The sequence below is a fragment of the Stegodyphus dumicola genome, chromosome 9 (assembly GCF_044657685.1).
Source record: "Stegodyphus dumicola isolate Sdum_Otavi_A_Nest chromosome 9, ASM4465768v1".
Classification (NCBI taxonomy): Eukaryota; Metazoa; Arthropoda; class Arachnida; order Araneae; family Eresidae; genus Stegodyphus; species Stegodyphus dumicola.
In genome coordinates, this window is record NC_140776.1 from 87,161,307 (window position 1) to 87,181,193 (window position 19,887).

At 33.4% G+C, this 19,887-nt stretch overlaps 1 protein-coding gene across 1 annotated transcript in view; it reads right to left on the reverse strand.

Moving 5' to 3' along the window:
• Positions 1-19,887, reverse strand: part of LOC118194847 (uncharacterized) — a 69,295-nt gene that overhangs the window by 23,976 nt on the left and 25,432 nt on the right. Inside the window, exon 2 of the mRNA XM_035366057.2 lies at positions 10,902-13,355. Coding sequence (XP_035221948.1) covers positions 10,902-13,355 — 2,454 coding nt within the window. The remainder of the gene's footprint in view (positions 1-10,901; positions 13,356-19,887) is intronic.

Here is a 19,887-nt window from a genome sequence, read left to right on the forward strand (position 1 = left end):
TTTTTTTATTATAGTTTCTCAAATATACCACAAATTTCCATTTATTAGTAGCTAGTCGTTTTTCATATAGTTTTCTATAGTTGTTCTTTTCTAAGTATGCTTTGGCAAAAGAAGACTACCTTTAGGATTAAATACCCTTTTCAATTTCAGATCTTAGTAATGAATGATTTTATTTACAGTACCAAATGACATTTCCAGTTCCTGTGCCATGAATCTTTAAATCACTGCATTTTCTTTCAGAGTCTTCACTTTGTTGTTATTTACCTGCGTTCGAACAGTCATAAGATACGGTTTTCTGGCCTTTTTTTTTTCATTTTAACTTTTAGCTGGATGTTTTCCTTTACAACCTGAATATATAAAACAAAGCACTTTTTAAAACGCAGTGCATTCGGCTTTTATAGAGTTTATAATTCGCTGATACGAATATATATTTACGTAACCTTCAAGTCCTCTATGAATTTTAGCAGCCATTTCCAAAATAAATCTCTCTCTACATTCCAATCAAAACAAAACAGTATCACACGATTATATTAAAATGCCAAATCTTTATTTATGAATGCTAGAGAAAATTTAAGTAGAGAATATTTTCCATAAAGCCCGAACGACGTTCTGTGTAACAGAAAAAAAAAACGCAGTAATACTGAATACGAGTTTAATTAGATTGGTTACAATTACAGTTCTTAAATTAAATAAAATTATTAAAATTAATTTTATTACATGACCATGTGTTGGTAGGGAGCAAATAACAGGATCTAGTAGATCTTTTAAAAAAGCTCATTTGAAAAAGTTAATTTTATTTAAAATACCCTGAGCGATAAGAAAGCGGATTTCTCGATTCCTTTCCTCATACACTCCTTTTTTTTATGATTATAAAAATAGTTATTTTGGGTGGAAGGGGATTTGATGGCCGAGCGCTTTATTTAATAGACATTAGCCTTATACCAGTACAAGGGCCGGAAATGGTAGCCATTTTAAGATTGAAGCATCTAATAGGCGGCCACAGTTGCCTTCTATTAGAGGACGGACAGTTACAACCGCGCCTTCTCCGGAATTCTCCCGAGCCCATCGCTACAGCAGTCAGGGTCTCTAATTCTTATACCGGCTATGTGGCTGATTATAAAAATATCATCTCATCTACAAGAAAAGTATCGCATGGTGACTAATATGTTACGAGTCTTGCTTATCAGTGTTAACAAATACTCTTTCAGCATGATGTCATTGTTATATTTTCATTTCCTCTTGACGTTCAAGAGACGAATTTTAACAACCAGTTCACTATTTCTCAATCTATGGCCCACGAAGCTTACTCTTGTGGTCCTTATAGATTTTCAAAAATTATCAAATATAAAATTCAACTAGTTTCACACACTATAACTGAAATTTATAATTCAGTTCACTTCTAATGCATATATGTGTGAGAAGTAGTTTTTGTTACTAATTCAAATAAAACGAAAGTACAGAAATCGAATACTTAAACTCAAACATAGCTGTGCAAAAATCGGCAGGCTCATTCATAATATTAATGTAAGTTCAAACATTTATTTCATTTTTAGTTAATAAGATAAATAATATCCAAACTCTAATAGACTTAAATTACTAAAAACGAATTTTAATTTCCATCTATTATTAATAAATGCCATCTATTATCTAATAACTTCCATCTATTATTGATAATTATTTAATGCCAATATAAAATGAAATGAATTTTATGTAATTGTATTTTAACAATTACTGGTAATATTTATAAAAGTGGCTCTTACTTGAGAAATAGTGAACTAATATGTATGCTATAAAAATGCTTAGTACTCCAAAAATTTTGAAATCAATTACACGAAAAAAACTAAATAGCCGAAACGTATAGTATATAAAGTGGTATCTGAAAAAGATGAATGACAATTCATCTTGTGAATACTTAACGTCTAAAACGAATTTCTAGTTTTTATCAAGATGCGAGTACATTTCAGGAAAGACTGATTTTTAAACTGATATGCATTCAAATGCTACCTTCTAGCGTTTTAAATTATTTCACAAAAATTATTTTTATGCAATTTTAAATGAGATTTGAATAATTAAATAACGAAAGAAGCGAAGAAACATTTCGACTCTATTTTAGTATACTTTCTTTCGCTTCATTTTCTACCGCATACAAATTGCTTTCACAAAATTTATTAAGCAGAAAAAACTTGAATATATGTTTTCTAAATTTAAGTGTTTACATTTTTTAATGCCTATGGATTTGAAATTCAAGCAAGGTACATCTAAATCCGTATCTTTAATTATAATTCCAGTAATCACTACCTGGAAGTAAGCAATCTAGTTATTAAAAGAAGCGAAATATGGTAGGTAACAAAATTTCATTTCGAATGTTAATCACAAGGGAATGGAAGAGAAACAAATCCTTTATTTTTTCAACTATATACAATAAAATAAATTATAGCTATAGCTAAGTTTAAAAAGAGACATGTAAATTTAAAATCAGAACTCAGTTTACTTTAGTTGCTACTGTTTCCAAAAAATGTTTCTGGCATTGTTGTATTTTTTAATAAAATACAATTCTTGTGATATTAAGGTCAAAATTAAAATTTCAATACGAAAGGAATGCGTTTTTAATCAAATACAGCAAACATTATTAAAAATGCATTCATTCACTTACGACTTCTGATTGTTTATATGGAATTGAAACTAGTTGATTTACAGTTAATTAACATCACATAAATCTTTCCAGTTATATTTTCTAAAATATCGTAATTTAATTCCGTTTTGTTTTAGCCACCGCTCATTATTTTGCATCTACCAATCTCATTTACTTTAATTCTAACTTGTCGTCATTTAGAGAAAGATTACGCGTGACTGTATGCCATTATTTTCATCCATTGTTTCTTCGTTCTTGTCTCTCATAAATAAATGAATACAAGTCGTTACTGCTTAAAATAAAATATTTTCAGAAATTAAAATGCAAGAATCTAATTAACTAAAAAACTGAAATTTTAACTATCGCTTTCTCTGCTACTAGGAAATGGGATGATATTGACAGACAGAGTTATCGATGTTATCCCATTATGTTAAATGTTAAAAATTATCAATGCGCCCCTGTTCTCAGATATCTAACTCCGTTTCAACTTTTATCTAAAGTTTGCTGAAATAAATGGCAATACACAGCACTTCTGGAAATTACTAAATCGTAATTTATATATATTTTAGTTTACAAAGAAGCAAATGCTATTTTTTGCTAGGTTCCATGTACCGAATTAAATGTCAATTTTAATATTTTCTCTTAATTTATTATTCTCACGCGTTTAAATCTGAGCACTGGTTTAGCGAGCTACGTTATTGCTGCGTGCAAAACATAATATGGTCAATAACATAAATCAAAGTCTTGATTTACAACAAAGGGATGAATATATATATATATACTGCAGTTCCACACTAAAAGCAATTTAATTTACTGACTATTCATCTGTAATAATTCATCTTTTCAGATTTTACAAATAAGAATTTATTAAGAAGCTATGAAATTTTATGAACGTCTGAAAGAGACCATGGAATGATGTTAAGAGCAAATACAAAATTAGTTTTAAGATTCATCAGAAGATAACGGATTGCTAAAAAATGGCTTTGAGCACCAATTTAACGTAAATGGTTATGAACGGAGGAGAATAATTCTTTATGAAGAATATTGTTGCAAGACTCTTGCGTGCCTACAACGTTAGAATGATGAATTTCTGCAAACTCGATTCATTCATATCGAATAGCAAAGCTTGTCAAAGCAACAGTGGAATCGATCTTTCCCAGGAAACGAAAGGTCTGAGGATGAATGGCGCAGGAACCCTACGCTACACTGTTAGTTTAGATAACTTTAACGAAACTTCAATGAAAGAATTGGGAATTTTCTGCAGTTCATATTATAAGGTATTTCTCCCACTTTCCTAGTGTCCTTCGTGGTGTAACGGTAGCACGCTGGGCCGGTATTCCAGAGGTCTGTGGTTCTATTCCCGGCGAAGGCGGTTGCATATTTTTCATCTTTTCTGCTTCCAATTAACCTAACGACTCTACAATATGGCACAATTACGTACTGACTGTGGCATCTAAATTAAATTTTTGCTTGCTTGTCCATAGAATATTCCAGTGCTATTTAGTGTCAAACTCGAAACGAGCAAGGAGCTGCAATGACATATTCTAACGTGCAAACAGATTAGCAGGCAAGAAGATGCTGAATAAATACAGGTTTATAAAACTAATAATGTAGGATATTCCTGAGAATGTTCTGATCTGTGAACAACAAAGAACCTTACATATAAGAAGGACTTTTATAACAGTTTCCTACTCTTTCAGTGATGTTGGAAGTGACTACTTAAACGCTGAAAGTTTTATGATAATAGTAGCGTAAAAATGTTATTTTGACTATTCCTAACTTCATATTGAATGTTTGGCTGCAAACAAACTGTTCATCTAGTAAGCCTCTCGTTGCTGACAATATAAGACTTCTTTTTTCTAAGAAGAAATCGACACAGTAATTTTTTGTAACAAAATTATTCCTTATTCTCTCTTGGTTTCATTCATTGTACAAGCGTTATGTTTGAACAGTATATCAGAGAAGAATTTATGCTTTCTAACAACAAATAAGAAAGTTTCTGCTACTGTCGCGAAGGAAGTTGATAGCATGAACAAATCCATATAGGTAGCTGGACATAATTCTGACTCTTTTAAATTCCTTTGTCTTCTCGTTCCTCTCTAAAGCTATCCAAGTATGATGAGAAAACATCCTTGCAAGTGTAAGAGACTAAATTCTCTATAAAACTGAACTCAAATGAATGGCATTCCCAGGCTAAGGCCTGCAATCCCACCGCTTCTCTGACAGTAGACACAGCGGATATCCATCAGACTCTGCCCAAAAACTTCAAAGCTCTTTCCGACGTGCTGAAGATGTGCTTTTGGGATAAGTGTTTAAAAGTCTATTAGCAGTCTTCAGTGGTCTGTAGTAGGTTTCGCCTACAGAAGCCCCGTAAATACTCCAGGAGCTCTACACGGATGTTGAAAGACTGTCTTATCTCGTGTTTTGGGATTGTCGAACAGAAGCAATGGAAATCACGTTCCTGCAGTTCTTCATCGGTGGTATCCGAGAATCTGAGATACAGAAGCTCCACAAATAGCGGACACCAGCGATAGAAAAAGCACTGTAGTGAACCTCATGAAATTTGAAGCAGCCCAGCAAGCAATCTCATAAAGACCGACATACAATCAAAGATGCTCATATCCAGGAACTGGTAGATTAACTGACTGCTCTTCTAGACCAGGGGTCGGCAACCTCTTTGGATGTGAAGCTACGGCTCTTTAGTTCCATACGTAAATATTATTTATTTTATCCCAAAGAACAACAGAGAAGAACTGAAGAAGAGCATCGAGAATTCAATCGGGATTGGACGTAGTCGTTCGCTTTCATATGCAACTCAAATGGCCTTCTGACTCTTCTCATTTGCCTCGAGAAACTCGCACACAATAAGAAATCAAATTTAGAGAGACACTTCACTAAAAAAACATACTCAGTTTGCTAGTAAATATCCAGCCGGCGAAGAACGAAAGAAAGCTGTCGAGGAGCTCCAAAAACAAAAACAGCAATCAAGTTCCCTGTTAAGTAACTGGGCGCAATATACAAGTAATGCTAACCTGGCAAGCTTCGCGGTATCATTAGAAATTGAAAAAAAAAAAAAAAAAAAGGCAAACCATTCACAGATGGTGAGTATGTCAAAGATTGCTTCATACGATCATCTGAAGAACTGTTTTGTGATATCAAAACCAAACCAGAAGTCTTGAAAAAATCAAAGATTTGCCACTATCCGCTAAAACAGTACAAGATAGAATAGCTAAAATGTCTTCAAATGTAACATATTTGCAAGTGGAAGATATTCAGCTGTCTTCTGCCTTATCACTTGCTATAGATGAGTCTTGCGACATAAAAGACACGGACAAGTTGCCATTTTTGTCAGGTATATGTCTTCCCAAGATCCAAAAGAAGGACTTATAGGATTGCTACCGCTCTCGGAAAAAAATAGAGGGGAAGATATAGCGAATGCCGTGCAAAAATGCCTAGAAGACAGTAAAATCGATTTAAATAAAATCGTTTCAGTACCAACTGATGGAGCCAGAAGTAAGACAGGAAAAAATAAAGAGGCAACAACGATTATTCAGAGCAAAATAAACCACGAAATTGTTACGTTTCACTGCATAATACACCAAGAAGCGCTTTGTGCCCAAACATTTCCGCCCGAAATAGTTAAGGTCATGAATTTGGTAATCAAGATTGTTAACAATATCTTGTCAAAAGCACTGTACCATCGTTAGTTTAAAGAATTCTTAAACGAAATGGAGACTTAGTATTCCGACATCCTTCTTCACAATAAAAGTGCGATGACTTTCCAAATGAAAGGTGTTGAAACGTTCTGCTTTGTGCTTGAATGAAATAAATACATTCCTAAATGAAAAAGACATTAATCACCCTCAATTAGAGAACGACAAATGGTTGCAAAAATTTTACTTTATGGTAAATGTCACAGCGAAATTAAATGAGCTGAATCTAAATTTGCAAGGAAAGGGAAACCCAGCCTATGTTTTAGAAGAAGAATAGGTTTGTTTTGAAACAAAAATTAATTCTTTTTGCAGAAGATATTCAGAGCGGTAAATTACTTCATTTTCAATTTCTAAAGCACTATCGCGATAAAACCAGTGCAACTGTTGACACGAACTACTTCAGCACAGTTACAAAAAATTTAAAGATGAATTTGCTGACAGATTTGAGCAATTCAAAACCAACAAAACCACTCTAGCATTCATAGTAAATCTTCTCAACACAAATAGTAACGAAATCCACATTGAGCCATTTGTAATTGATACTGAATCTCTAGAAATGTAACTGATAGATTTAAAAAGTAAAGCTTTGTGGAGTGGAAAATTTACAGAGTTGAAAAGCAAGTTGGAAGAGTTTGAGGTTCAGAAATGAATGTACGTAATGCAACAAAAGTGGTCAGCTTTAAAAGAAATGCCGCGAGTTGAGGCACTTATATTCAACTCATGGAATAGTCTTCCAGATTGCTACAGTGAGGTGAAGAAGTTGGCATTTGGAGTGCTGACTATCTTCGAATCGACATATTTTTGAGAGCAAGCGTTCTCTTGCATGAATATAATTAAAAGTACAGTAAGAATCCAACTAACAAATAAAAATTTAGAGTCGTGTTTGAAACTTAAAACAACCAGTTATGAGTTTTAACGAGGCAGTTGCGGCTAGGAGGCTAAAACTGTCACCCGTATCCATTCGTAATTCTTCTAAAACTGCTAGCCGCTCAAATTTACATAAAATCTGGCATAATTTCGTGCCAAAATGTGGCAGAAAGAAAAGATGTAAAATAAATAACATTTCGATAGTAAAATTGAAATATAAATTCCACAATACAAAACTGGAACCTCCCGATTTATTAGCCATGTTATCGCGTAAATTTTGAAATCGCAACTTCTATTTCTTATTCTTTATGTATATTAAACAGGTGCCCTTTTTAAATTCAAAACTATTAAATATTCGATTGTTCTGAGGGAAGACCAATATTTATCCGTTTTTGCTATTTTCTTCAATCTTTTGGATAAGACTATAGCATAAAACCCCTATAAAAGTTAGTTCTTTAGTACTTTATGATATTACTCATTTAAATATTTCTTATGTAAAACAAATATTACTCATTTAATAAATAAAATAATATTACTCATTTAAATATTTCTTATGTAAAACCAAAGGCCATTTGGCTCTTTAGTTAATTATTTTTGATTGACTAACAAAAACGTGGAAAGAAGTAGATTTTAATTTATCGTTTCTACTTTTCTCACCTATTCGCCACGCATGTTTAAATCATTTTCATTTTTACAGCATCCCGAAATCAAAGATAACACATTATTTTTTCGATTATGTTTACACACCTTGAACGATCACTTCAAATTAAATATCCGATCGATCAACAAGAGAAAAAAGTACCCATAATAAAGGCAAAAAATAATAAAAATAATCGCAGACTCATCATTCTTCTAGACACGTCATTCTTTTCTCGAACACGAAGCAAAGATATTTTACTATTATTTCATCACTAGCATTTTTCTTAATGTGCTTCTTCTTGATTTGCCATATTTTTCTTGAACGCGAAGCGAAGATTTTTGTATCATATTTTATTACTGGCATCTTTCTTGATGTCCTTCTTATCCATGAATAATACAAAATAATTTTAAAGGGTATACCATAAGTAAAGATCAAGCCACGGAAATCATGTTAATTTCAAACGCCATTATGCAAAATAAGCAAATTAGTTTCATCGATTGAAATTTAAATGAAAATTTGTAATGCTCTCAGTTTTCCTTCGCCATCCTCAATTAATTAATTTTATTTATTAATTAATATAACATATTTTATTTTCAATTAACCGTATTTCAAAATTTTGGGTTCCCTGAGCTGCACTGTTGTGTATATCAAACGATGCCCTATATCTTTCTTTGTGAGTCAATTTCATTAGTTCTGCATCAAAACATAAATTAATCTGTTTTTAAAAACTAAATAGATACGAGCTCTTGATAATTCTTCTAAACAAATAGCTCCAGCAAATAAAAAAAATATCTTGAAATTATTTACTTTCCTAATGAAACTGAATGCTTAGTTTAAAAGTAGATTGCCAGAAATTGGAATGACACTTTGCTTTGTTTCTTTGAAGTAACATTGCCCTTTTTATTTTAAAATTGCAGCTGCGTTCATGGAGATTTCATGAAAGGGGTAACGTAAGATAATGTTTTCAAATAATAACCCGAATTACCTTAACCTGATAAATACTCAAAATTTAGAAAAAAATGCAATTCGTTTTAACATTAGAAGCATACTACTACGGTGAACTCCGATTAACTAGATAAGGAATTGATCGAATCCTGTCAAAAAACAATTTATGGTATGAATTTCGAAGAAATTGCTATCATATAAGAATCAAAGAAACCCGTCAATGGAAAATGTAAAATGTGGAAAAGAAAATACAGTGAATAGCAATAGTGATAATCGCTGGTATCGTGATCATGTATTTCTTAATTTCTTCCTTTCTAATGATGTTCATGTTCCCATAGTTATAGTTTGTTCTTTTTATTTTGAATACTGATTTAATTAGCATAATTAAACAAACTTGCACTGCTCATATTCTGTTTGGAAATATATGTAAATTGCTAAAAATATTTTTCTGTTCAACTCAAACCATCAAACATTTCGGAAATATTCGTACATGAAATTAAATAATTCTAGGATAGAAAGTGCCCTTCTATAAAAATATATAACTAATTGAATCAAATAAACTTAATTTATGAAAACAAAGAAAAATAATTAGGCAACAGAAGTATATAATATATGCTGTTAAAAGACTTTTTATAAAACAATTGCGTAGATCTGCGTTGGGAAACCTTTGAGAAGCAGTCCTTAATGTCATTTTAAAAGCTTAATTCAAAACTGATGTCAAAATTGCTCATAACGTACAATAACAATATCATCGGTAACATGACCTTTTTGTCGAGTGTAAATTATGTTAATATTTGTTTGCTGCGATTACAATGCACAATTTAAAAATAATCATTATGAAAAATTTTTGAAAGAAAGTATAAACAGCAGATGCTTAAGCGAATCATAACCTATGGATTAAGAAGGAACTGCTAATTTCACCATAAAATATGCATTTTTTAACCCAATAAAAGAATTTTGACATCGATTGTTTCGCGTGGCTAAAATTAAGATTCCTCTCTATCTGTCCGTTGTAAATCTTTAAAGCATCGCTAAGGAGAAATTTTATCCGAGTTTTTACACGTGAGTACTTTGAGTACAATGATCATAAATAACATATTTACTCAAATTCTTCATTAGCTGACAACTGCTTTTAAGAGAATGCACTTGATTCAGTCTTATTTTCTTCTTTTCACACAAGACTTTTGCATTTTTTAGTCGTTATTTACATTGAAGCTTTATACAATGTCGTTATTTACATTGTCGTTTCTTTGATATTTCTTTGATGTCGTTCTTTGATATTATAATAAGCCTAAGACTGACAAAAACAGAAAGAAAACACACTTTACAGCATTCCGAGAGGGATAAATAGTTTTTCTTCGACAATAAGTATGAGAAGTTAACCAAATTTTAAAAATTGATGTCGTTCTTTGATATTATAATAAGCCTAAGACTGACAAAAACAGAAAGAAAACACACTTTACAGCATTCCGAGAGGGATAAATAGTTTTCTTCGACAATAAGTATGAGAAGCTAACCAAATTTTAAAAATTCAACTGAATTTTTAAGTTAAAACTGAAGTGATACCTACCACCAACTATTGAAGGAAAGTGAAACAATGTTAAAAGAAAATATTTAAAAAACAAACGGGTAATGAAAATTCACTACTAAATCAAATGATAAAATACATAAATGGAATAAAACAATATAGCTATAGAAGCTATTCGAGTCCTTTAGTCTAAAATGTAGGCAAGATATTAATAAATGATAAGGAGCAGAAGATTAATGTATTTCTTTCGTTTGAAGAAAACATTTATATTTATAAATTCTAAATTTTATCTAACCCGTTATCTGTTATGTGTTTAATGTATAATGAATCACACTGATGAAATTTGATATTAATTCCTCGGGAATCCAAATTACTTGAACACTAAGGACTAAACTACGGAAATGTTACTAATGGTGTGAAAATGTTTTCTTTCATTTACAAAACTGTATGGATTCTTCTAATGTGAAAGTTTATAAATAAATCACATTTTCGGTAAATAAAAAAAATAAAATATAAACATCAAGTAGCTATGGTCATTCTTAAAAGAATAATGTGAATGGGGCATTAAACGCTTACCTGTTAAAAATCCAAGGAATACAAGAGCAGCTATTAATATCCCAGCCAACATTCCAGTGGTAACTCTTATCTGAGGTTTTCGAGGACGACTGGCACCTGGAACTTCAGGCAATAGGGAAGGCTTTCTTTGTAGTATATAATTACCAGTTCTGTTCACACGATTTCTGCTACCAGTAGCATCTAAAATCACATCGTGGGAATCATGAAGATCAGGGTTAAATTTCACCGTAATCAATGGTGGCGATGTCGGAGTATGGAAAATTAAATTAGAAAAGTCATTAGCTGTTACTGCTTTGGAAGGAATGTGATGCATTCCCAGACTCTCACTGTTAATATCATTGGTATTCTTCTCCTGGTTATTATGACTATATTCAACGCTTTTGTCGTTTTTAGACTCAATCGAATTCTTAAAAATGTTTCCACCTTTGTGGGATGTAACCATTTCTGAAGGATGTTCTGCAGTTTGAATTTTTTGTGATTTTTCTGTTTGTTTTCGCCCAGGAACAAGTATTTTTTCTCGATGGTTCGAAAGTTCTGGAAAAGTTGGGGTAAAATAGATATCTTCATTCTTGTCTTTAGAATGGCCATCATTCGAGTATTTTATTGATTTCACGTCTCCATAAAAAGGAACTTTTGGCAAAGGAATTCCAGCATGATGAGCCTTTTCTGAATCTCTTGATTTGCTTTCAGTAGAAACTTCCGGATGTGTTTTTTGTCTAGGATTATACAAGTCAACCATATCTTGTTTACTTGGAGGGCTAAGTCTTAAATCTTCTTCTAAATGCAGTATTTTACCTTTTACTATTTTCTCCGATTTATCGTCTTTTGAAAATGTAAATGTACCCCCATTTGAGGGCACATTCATAACCTCAGATTCTACATATCCAGGAGGTTTGGGATCTCCAAAATTTACTGGTTTTGTAGGAGTCTGGATCTTAAGTTCTTCAAGTTTAGGATTATCCGCCAAATTGTGAGTAGGATCATTCTGAGTATAAAGTAGTGAAGAAGAATTTTGTTTTTCTTTTATCAATTGAGGGCTCTCTAAAGCATTATTACCTGACACAGGAATATGGCTGGGAATATCATATCCGGCATGATTAGTTGTTTTTTTCACTTCGAGACCCTGACTTATATTGGGTGTAAATAACCCCTGTTCTCTATGCTTAGTACTCGAGTCAATGTTCATTATTTTTCCAGAAGCATTTTCTTCTGGCTTGGAGAATATTTGTCTCGGGAGTTTTTTTAAATCAATTTCTGCGTACTTCACACCGACAGAAAATGGAATTTTGGCAACGGTTACTGATAAACCTTTTTGCCCGGGATCATTAATTTTGTGCATCTTTTCAATGTTTTCTGTTTTTGGAATACCGAAATCGGATTTTTTTTCACTTATCTTTGGTTGATTGTCAATGGACTGATACTGCGTTCCATTTAGTTTGTTAAAAGTTTGTATAAAATATGAATTAGTTCCCGGAAAACTTTCTCTCGAATATTTCACATTTGGATTTTCAATAAAAAATGGTGAATTCATATCATTGGTTCTCATATTTGTCGAATTCATTCTTACATCATTCGGCGAAAAATGCATTCTGTAAGTGCTTGATTTCCTAGCAGCTTTTTGATCTATTTCCAAATCCGTAAGATATTGGTTTGTTATATTTTTTTCCTTCTGTGGCAAAAGTTTCATTCTTGAGAATTCTGCTGATGGAGGAAAATAGGCATTCCCAAACATAATACCTGTATAATTTAAATGTTCATCTACTTTCGAACCCAGATTGCTGTTAAATTGGTGTGGCTGAGTTTTTGGAAACACCGAATCGAGCGGTTGAGCTGTGGTTAAACTTGTGGGTTTCCAGTCGCTTTCTGAAGTATTGTAATTTAGTAAGGAATGCAATGTGCTTTCTCTAAACCAATCTGGCATCGGTGCTCTAGTTGTCGACGGGATTCTTTTGGATATAGGTCCACGAATATAACCTGTAGTTTTAATGGCTGGACGGATATTGTCTGGATGTGAAACTCGAATGCTTTTCTTCAGAGGGATGTTAAAAGTGGATTTTGAGTAAGTCCGCCTAGTGACTAGTCTTGGCGCTGCTGTACTGGTGTGATCTCTAATAAACGGAAGCGACGACGTAGTGTGAATATAAATTTCTCTCGTAACAGATGCATCACCATTTGAGTTACGTAATGGAACCCACGGATTTTCGTGTCTGAGTGAGATATCGGCGCTATTTTCATCTTGAAGTGAATCTGACGAAGAACCTTGGGCATTCGAAGACTCGCTAATTATCCGTGATAGCTGTATAGGAATAGGGGGCAAGTATCCTCCATTATGTAATGGCTGTAAAAAAAACGAGTCCTTCTTGTAATAAGTCCATGGTCCGTTGCTTTGGCCTGCGCATGATGCATGGATCACTGCTTCGGCTACGAATAATACAATGACTATGCAATGACAACCTAAAATAGTTTTAAAAAAATTACGAAAATGATAAACTAATTAATAAATGTAAAATTCATCAAATCATATATGATTTTTGAATATAAATACAAATAAGAATTTTAATGGTGGATGACATGGAGGAAAAATGTACGAAATAATTCTCCAAGAACTATTCCATACTTATTAATATTTATAAGTGATTAACTTATTTATAAGGCCCACGAAGAATATCCATTTTTCTAACATTTAGAAATTTGCAATTTTCAAGTGTTCATTAACTGACAGTTTATTAATCTAACAAAATTACGATGTCTAAATGCATAAAATATTTCCTAAAATTGTTAAAATAGCTTTATAAGAAAAGAAAATGGCAACACTGTTTAATATGTGTTAATTTTTCGTTAAGGCAATTAAGTATTATACGCCAAAATATAAAATCTTGTTATTCTGTTGGCAGCAGTTTATTAAAACTAGATAGCATTTAAATAATCTAATCACTAATGCACAGTATATTGAGATTACAAGCTAAACAGATTATAGATATGTAATAGGTAATAATGTAAACCATGTGTATATTTTCATGTTTATATCATTATTCAATATTATCACAGAGATTATTTAAATACGTAATATATGTTTTATTAACAAGAAAATAATTTGCCATAATTATTTGTTTCTTTCTTTCCCAAATGCCACGTTTTGTTTTGATACATTGAACAATGAATGAACTTAATTTAATCTAATGTTGGATATATGCATTCAAGTGAAATATCGCGTTATTTAAATATATAAGTATTATTATAGGCTGTTTTCTCTCTTCAGCCTATCAGTCGCTGAGTGGTGTAAAATAAACACGAAATATTATTAGTGGTAAATATTTTCTGTATCATCTATGATATGGAAATGACTATTCCCCTGATCTCGATGATGATGATTTGATTTTCAGCTTACAAATTAATATTGTAGGGTTCCAACCTTTTACCTAACAACTAAATGTGCAGAAACCTCGTGAACAGGTAAGCGAATAATCGCTTTAGTTCAGAAACAGAAATGTAAAACTCGAGAAGGGTTAATTACCCTTTATTATTCAAAATAAGAATTTAACCGTCAGCCCCTTCTCAGAGTGTACAGAAAAGCCTCCACTTGGGCTTGAATTCAAAGTAATAAGAAATAAAACTTCACTAATGCCGAACTAAAAAAATATAGCCAAAGCTATCAAGATTTCTAAATAGTTGGCCCCTAAATATCGAATAAGCTAGCGAGCTATCAAGGGACTGAAATACGGCCGAGTGTAGCAATAGCTTAGAGAGAGAGATGTAGCTAAAGGGCACACGCGCGCTAAGTCAGAAACTCTGGCTCTCTAACGAAGTTAGCGCAACTTCGACTTAAATACCACTCTTACTCACTTGCATTCTAGAAAGCCATTCTGATAGTAAATTGTAAGCTGAAAACTTAAATTAAAGACTTAAATTAAAGACAAATGAAAGTAATTTAAATTAAAGGCAAATGTTAAAAAAGGATAAACCTTACAATACCAATCGTCTATTTGTATGAAATGAGCCAACAATGCAATATGATTTATTAATCCAAAAAGAAAAAATATCGTTGAAGGCTGTCATTTATTGATATAAGCAGCGATAACAATAACTGAGCGCAAACTCTTACACCAGAGATAGTTTCAATTTTTCTGCGCTATTATACCCAGATACTGTATCCCTTTGCTAAGCTTCTTCGTAGAGTTGTTAGATATAATTTCTTGTTAACGTATTGTAACAAACATCTCCGCAGAACTAAACTAATTAACAATTTCTTTTTAACTAAATATTAAATATATCAATAAATTCAATGTGCAATTATAGTATACCAATTTTTTTCTAAAGATTACAAAATTCTCAGCGAGCTTCCAACAGTAGTTGAAAGAAGATCTATTATTTTAAGAGGTTTTTAAGTCAAATCTTCAGGGTCTGACCAGCTAGATAACAGTGTCATCAAGTCTACTCAGCTAGCTAGTCCTAATCTATTTCCAGAGATTTTCTGTAAACAGCCATAGCCTGTTGGAGATTCTGTTTATTTCCTAAGAGACATCAAAATAGCCGAAGTCCCACTGTTTCTTAAGAGACCAGACGGAGCAATTATCCAATGTCATATCATTCTTTTCCCTTTTGCTTGGTCTGGGAAAGCTCCTTGAAAACGCAATAGTTCTAATATTATAATATTAATTGTAGTACAACTAATTATACTTATGATAATCAAACGTAAAGTATGGTTGGGTAAAATCTGTGGATCATGCAATTTATTTTGTATTGGATAATCTGTACCAAACCAAACGCTGTAGTTCTCACATGATACGTATACTGAACCATAGCGTTATTTAGGGACAGAAGAGTATATGGTTTAAATAGATGGTACAAAAAGCAAGACTGCAAACTCAAACATTAAGAATTACTACAGATACTCAGATTTTGGATTATCATTTTATTGATACAGATTTGAAAGGCATGAGCTATGTATCCACTCGATTAAGAATGAATGAATGCGCAAAATGTTTTCATATAAATTCCCTGAATGAAATCTTTTACTTTCATACACAGATGGATCAAAGATGAGAGGTTAAGTGCTCCGCCTTTCGTACATTTTCAGAACGCTTGCATATTATCACCTTGCAAGGAGTTACATAATAAAAATAACGCCTCTCAGATAGCATAATAATTAGAAATATCTTCGTTTTGCTTTCAAAATCCAAGCCGAAACCGTTGTTTGTCCAAAACAGTATTCCAGCTTAACTCAAAACCCGCATCAAATCCAAGTCACCCTTAGCACTAAAGATACGAAAACTCTTCTTTTTTGGCAACCAACTACTTGAAATATGTTGTTTTTATTGTTTTAAACGACCAAACACATGCACACTAATCTATTACCAGTACCCGTAGGTCATTTAGAGGAATCATTACCGAAAATATTCAATTTTTGATGGAGAAAAACCAGAAGAATGGATCTGAGTGTTTCCCATCTAACCTCTTAACAGGACTTTTCGTTCGCCGATATTTTAAGTGTCCTCAAGCCGCACAGACATTATACACTTATAAATATGGAAGCCCTTTCCGGGATTCGGACCCAGGCCAAACAATACGACTAGCCACAAGCGCTAACGACCGTACCGATCATACGGCACTTTAAATTTACATTGTGCTGACTTTCCGCTCATGTGAAGATATATGTTAACAAATTGGATGGTGTTTCAGCAAAGCTATAATCGCTTCCTCTGTCTTCGTCAAGAAAGTCACAGACCTCCACGAAACTCCCATCTTTCCCGAAAGTCACGTAATGTAACTATCTTGCCTCTTTTACATCTCAAAAACTATGTAATGAACTATTAATTTCAGGAATGGTATACTTTTGTAATTCAAGGGAAAATTCATGTTTCAATTCATAAAACTTCAATGTACTCAACAACTCCAGTATTGAATTTGTTCCCTTGAAAAGCACCATCGAATCTCTGATTATTTTGCAAGTTTAGCCTATAAGATATTGGACGCATGTAATATAACGAGCAGCGCAACTATGGACGTTTAAAACGTTTGGATTTCTTAAATGCTTTCTCATTGATATATTTTCAGTTTACATTCTAGAGAATCTTATGTTAATTAACCAATTATTTACAACTTTAGGCTTTAATATAACTTCTCCTTTCAGTATTCCTTACCAGAATGCAAATTAGTAGCGAGTAGTTAAACTGAGATTTTTGGATTTAAGATGGAGAGTGGATTTGTCATCTCGTACGCACTGTGTGGTTAGTTTCCTGCCAACTCTAATAGTTGTAATTATTCGGCTTTACAGTTTCTCGCTGCCGACACTTTGACATTCTGGTAGAGTTCCAGTGTATTATTTATTTGTGTAGGTCTTAACTAGTGTAGAAAGCTATGTTTAATTTGGACTGTTCTATTTATTTTGCATAATTACGAGTTGTAATTGAAGCACAAGAGAGTGCCGTTATGCATTACATTCCGTTTAAATACAAAGGACTTCTCAAATCGTTGTTCTCAGACATAGCGGTAATTCGCTTCACGTCTCTTAAGATTATGGGATTAAATTACCTACTATCAGATCAAGCTTAACCCTACAACGTGAAGGATTAAAGACTCTTGTTTGTTGCTCGCGGCGACAGTTTTAAAGAAATTTATATAAATGAGGAAAACAAAACGAACTAGCAAATACTGCGTAATGATAACATGCATAATTACTTCTATTTGCATTCTCAAAGTGACATATTTCACCATTCTTTTAATGTGTAGTATTGTTCACAATACTGTTTGATTTAATCGATGAAATTTACATAGCATTTTCTTGTATTCTCGTTCCCTCACCCAGACGTTATTAAGCATTTGCGTTGTCACTGTAGTTGTTGCTAGCGTGATTCGATTTCTTAATTCTTCAAATTAATTTCAGTTAATTTCTTCAACATAAACTCGGTTCTTCAAGTATTCCCAGGAAAGAAACTGAGTGGTGGGACATTTGGAGAACGGGGATGGCCATAAAATTGGTCCACCTCTACCAATCCAATGATCTGGAAATTTTTCATCAAGGCCCACGTAAATGTGTAGTCCAATGAAGAGAGGCACCCATTCTGCTGGAAGAAAAAGGTTTGGCTTCATTTCTTCTAATTCCGGTACCGAAAACAATCTCAGGACGTTGAAGTAATCATCCGAATCAATAGATGATCAATCTGAGAACAGAAGGGACCCTTCACTTTGTTATGAGTTAGTTTGCATCAACCCTTAACCTAAAGGCTATCGCCCTTAATTTCCCTTACAAAACTGTGGGTTTTCTGGAGCCCAAATCGTGCAGTTATTTCGATGAACCTCTCCTCAAACACGAAATATTGCTTCATCACTGAATATGATTTTCGGAAGAAATTGATCATGATTACTGATACTGTCAAAAATATCTACAGAAAATTGCTTACGAACGACTCGACCATCAGATTTGATTTATTGACAAATCTGCAATTTATACGCAGTACGTTTCAATTCACACTTCAGGAGCAACTTTATGAACAGTCGACCTGAGAATTCTGTTTACAGACTTGCATGGCGAATGTATTTACCGGGACAACACATAAATATATCTCTCGAATGGCGAAATAATTTTCATTCCTGACCGCTTGGCTTGCCTGCGCTTCCTTTATGCAAAACATGTCCAATCTCTCACAACTATTTTAACTATCTTTAAATTGATTGTTTTGTTGTTGGAGGTTTACTAAATTCATTTCGGAGAACCAGAGAAAGCATATTACGTTTTCAATGCATAATCCTATTTTGTCTGTAAACAATGAAATTCTCTGTTCGCATTCCCCAAAATCAGAAGAAACGAAATTCCTTGAACTGTTTCTTTGATTATACCGATATAAATTGCAGCAGTTATCGATAACTGCTGCAATTGATCGAGATGCTATGCTTGCTTTCGATTCAGAATATAGTCTGAATCTATCCTCTGTAGACACAATCTTTCAAGAATATTCACAACCAGAAGTCACAGGGATTCAAGTCCGGAAAACGAGAAGGCCAGGCAGTCGGGAAAACTTCTCGAAATTACCTGATTATATCGAAAGTGGGCACGAAGCAGTGTCTTCACTGATACGGCAAGGTTAAGAAGTGCACCATCTTGCATGAAAACAGTAGTCTCTAAACAGTCTTGTTCTTGTAATGCAGGAATAACTTGCTGCTAAAGTAGTTCGCATTAATGGGCATCTCTGATGGAACACCTTTGAGAGCCTTGAGAAGTGTTCTCCTTAAAAGAAAAGGACCAAAAAGGAAATGAAGAGTAAAAACACAACATATAGTAATGTTCAGGATGCACAGACCGTTCATGCACAACATTTGGACTTGCAGTACCTCATATGCGACAGTTTTGAATATTAATTGCTCTATCTAGGGTAAAATGCTACTCGTCCGAGCATAAAATTGTCCAAGGCCATGCACTATCAGCACCTACTCTGAGCAAAAGAAGGCTAGCAAAATCAGAGCGTTTGTCCGAGTCTGCAGTATGCAGTTGTTGCAGAACTTGGATCTTGTATGGATGTCACTTTATAATGAATGGCAATGGCAGAATCCTCTGTGCTATCGACCAAGAGAGAGAGAGAGACAAATCACGTAACACCGCTCAAGCACTTGTCGAAATATACTCGGAACCGAACCTCTTTTGACCACAGCAAGAGAAACTTCTACATTTCCCTTGAAATCCATTTCCATCATCTTCCTTGCAGCACGCACAACTACCTAGTCTCTTCAAATTTAGCTATCATTTTTTCAAGCTCTGCGTTGACATAGGCCCTTTTTCTAACGTCGATATTCTCGCAGTGCAGTTGTTATCGATTTTAAGGCATTCACTGCTGGCTTTTTAAAATGCTTCAAATTTCTATAACGACTTCTACACTGTATGATAAGCGCCAAATGAACTACTATTTCGTATTGTAAAGTTTCCTTTTCTGCATGGTCCGTATAATGTATATACCATGCTTCAATAAACAGGTCTACTAGAACGGTCCATACG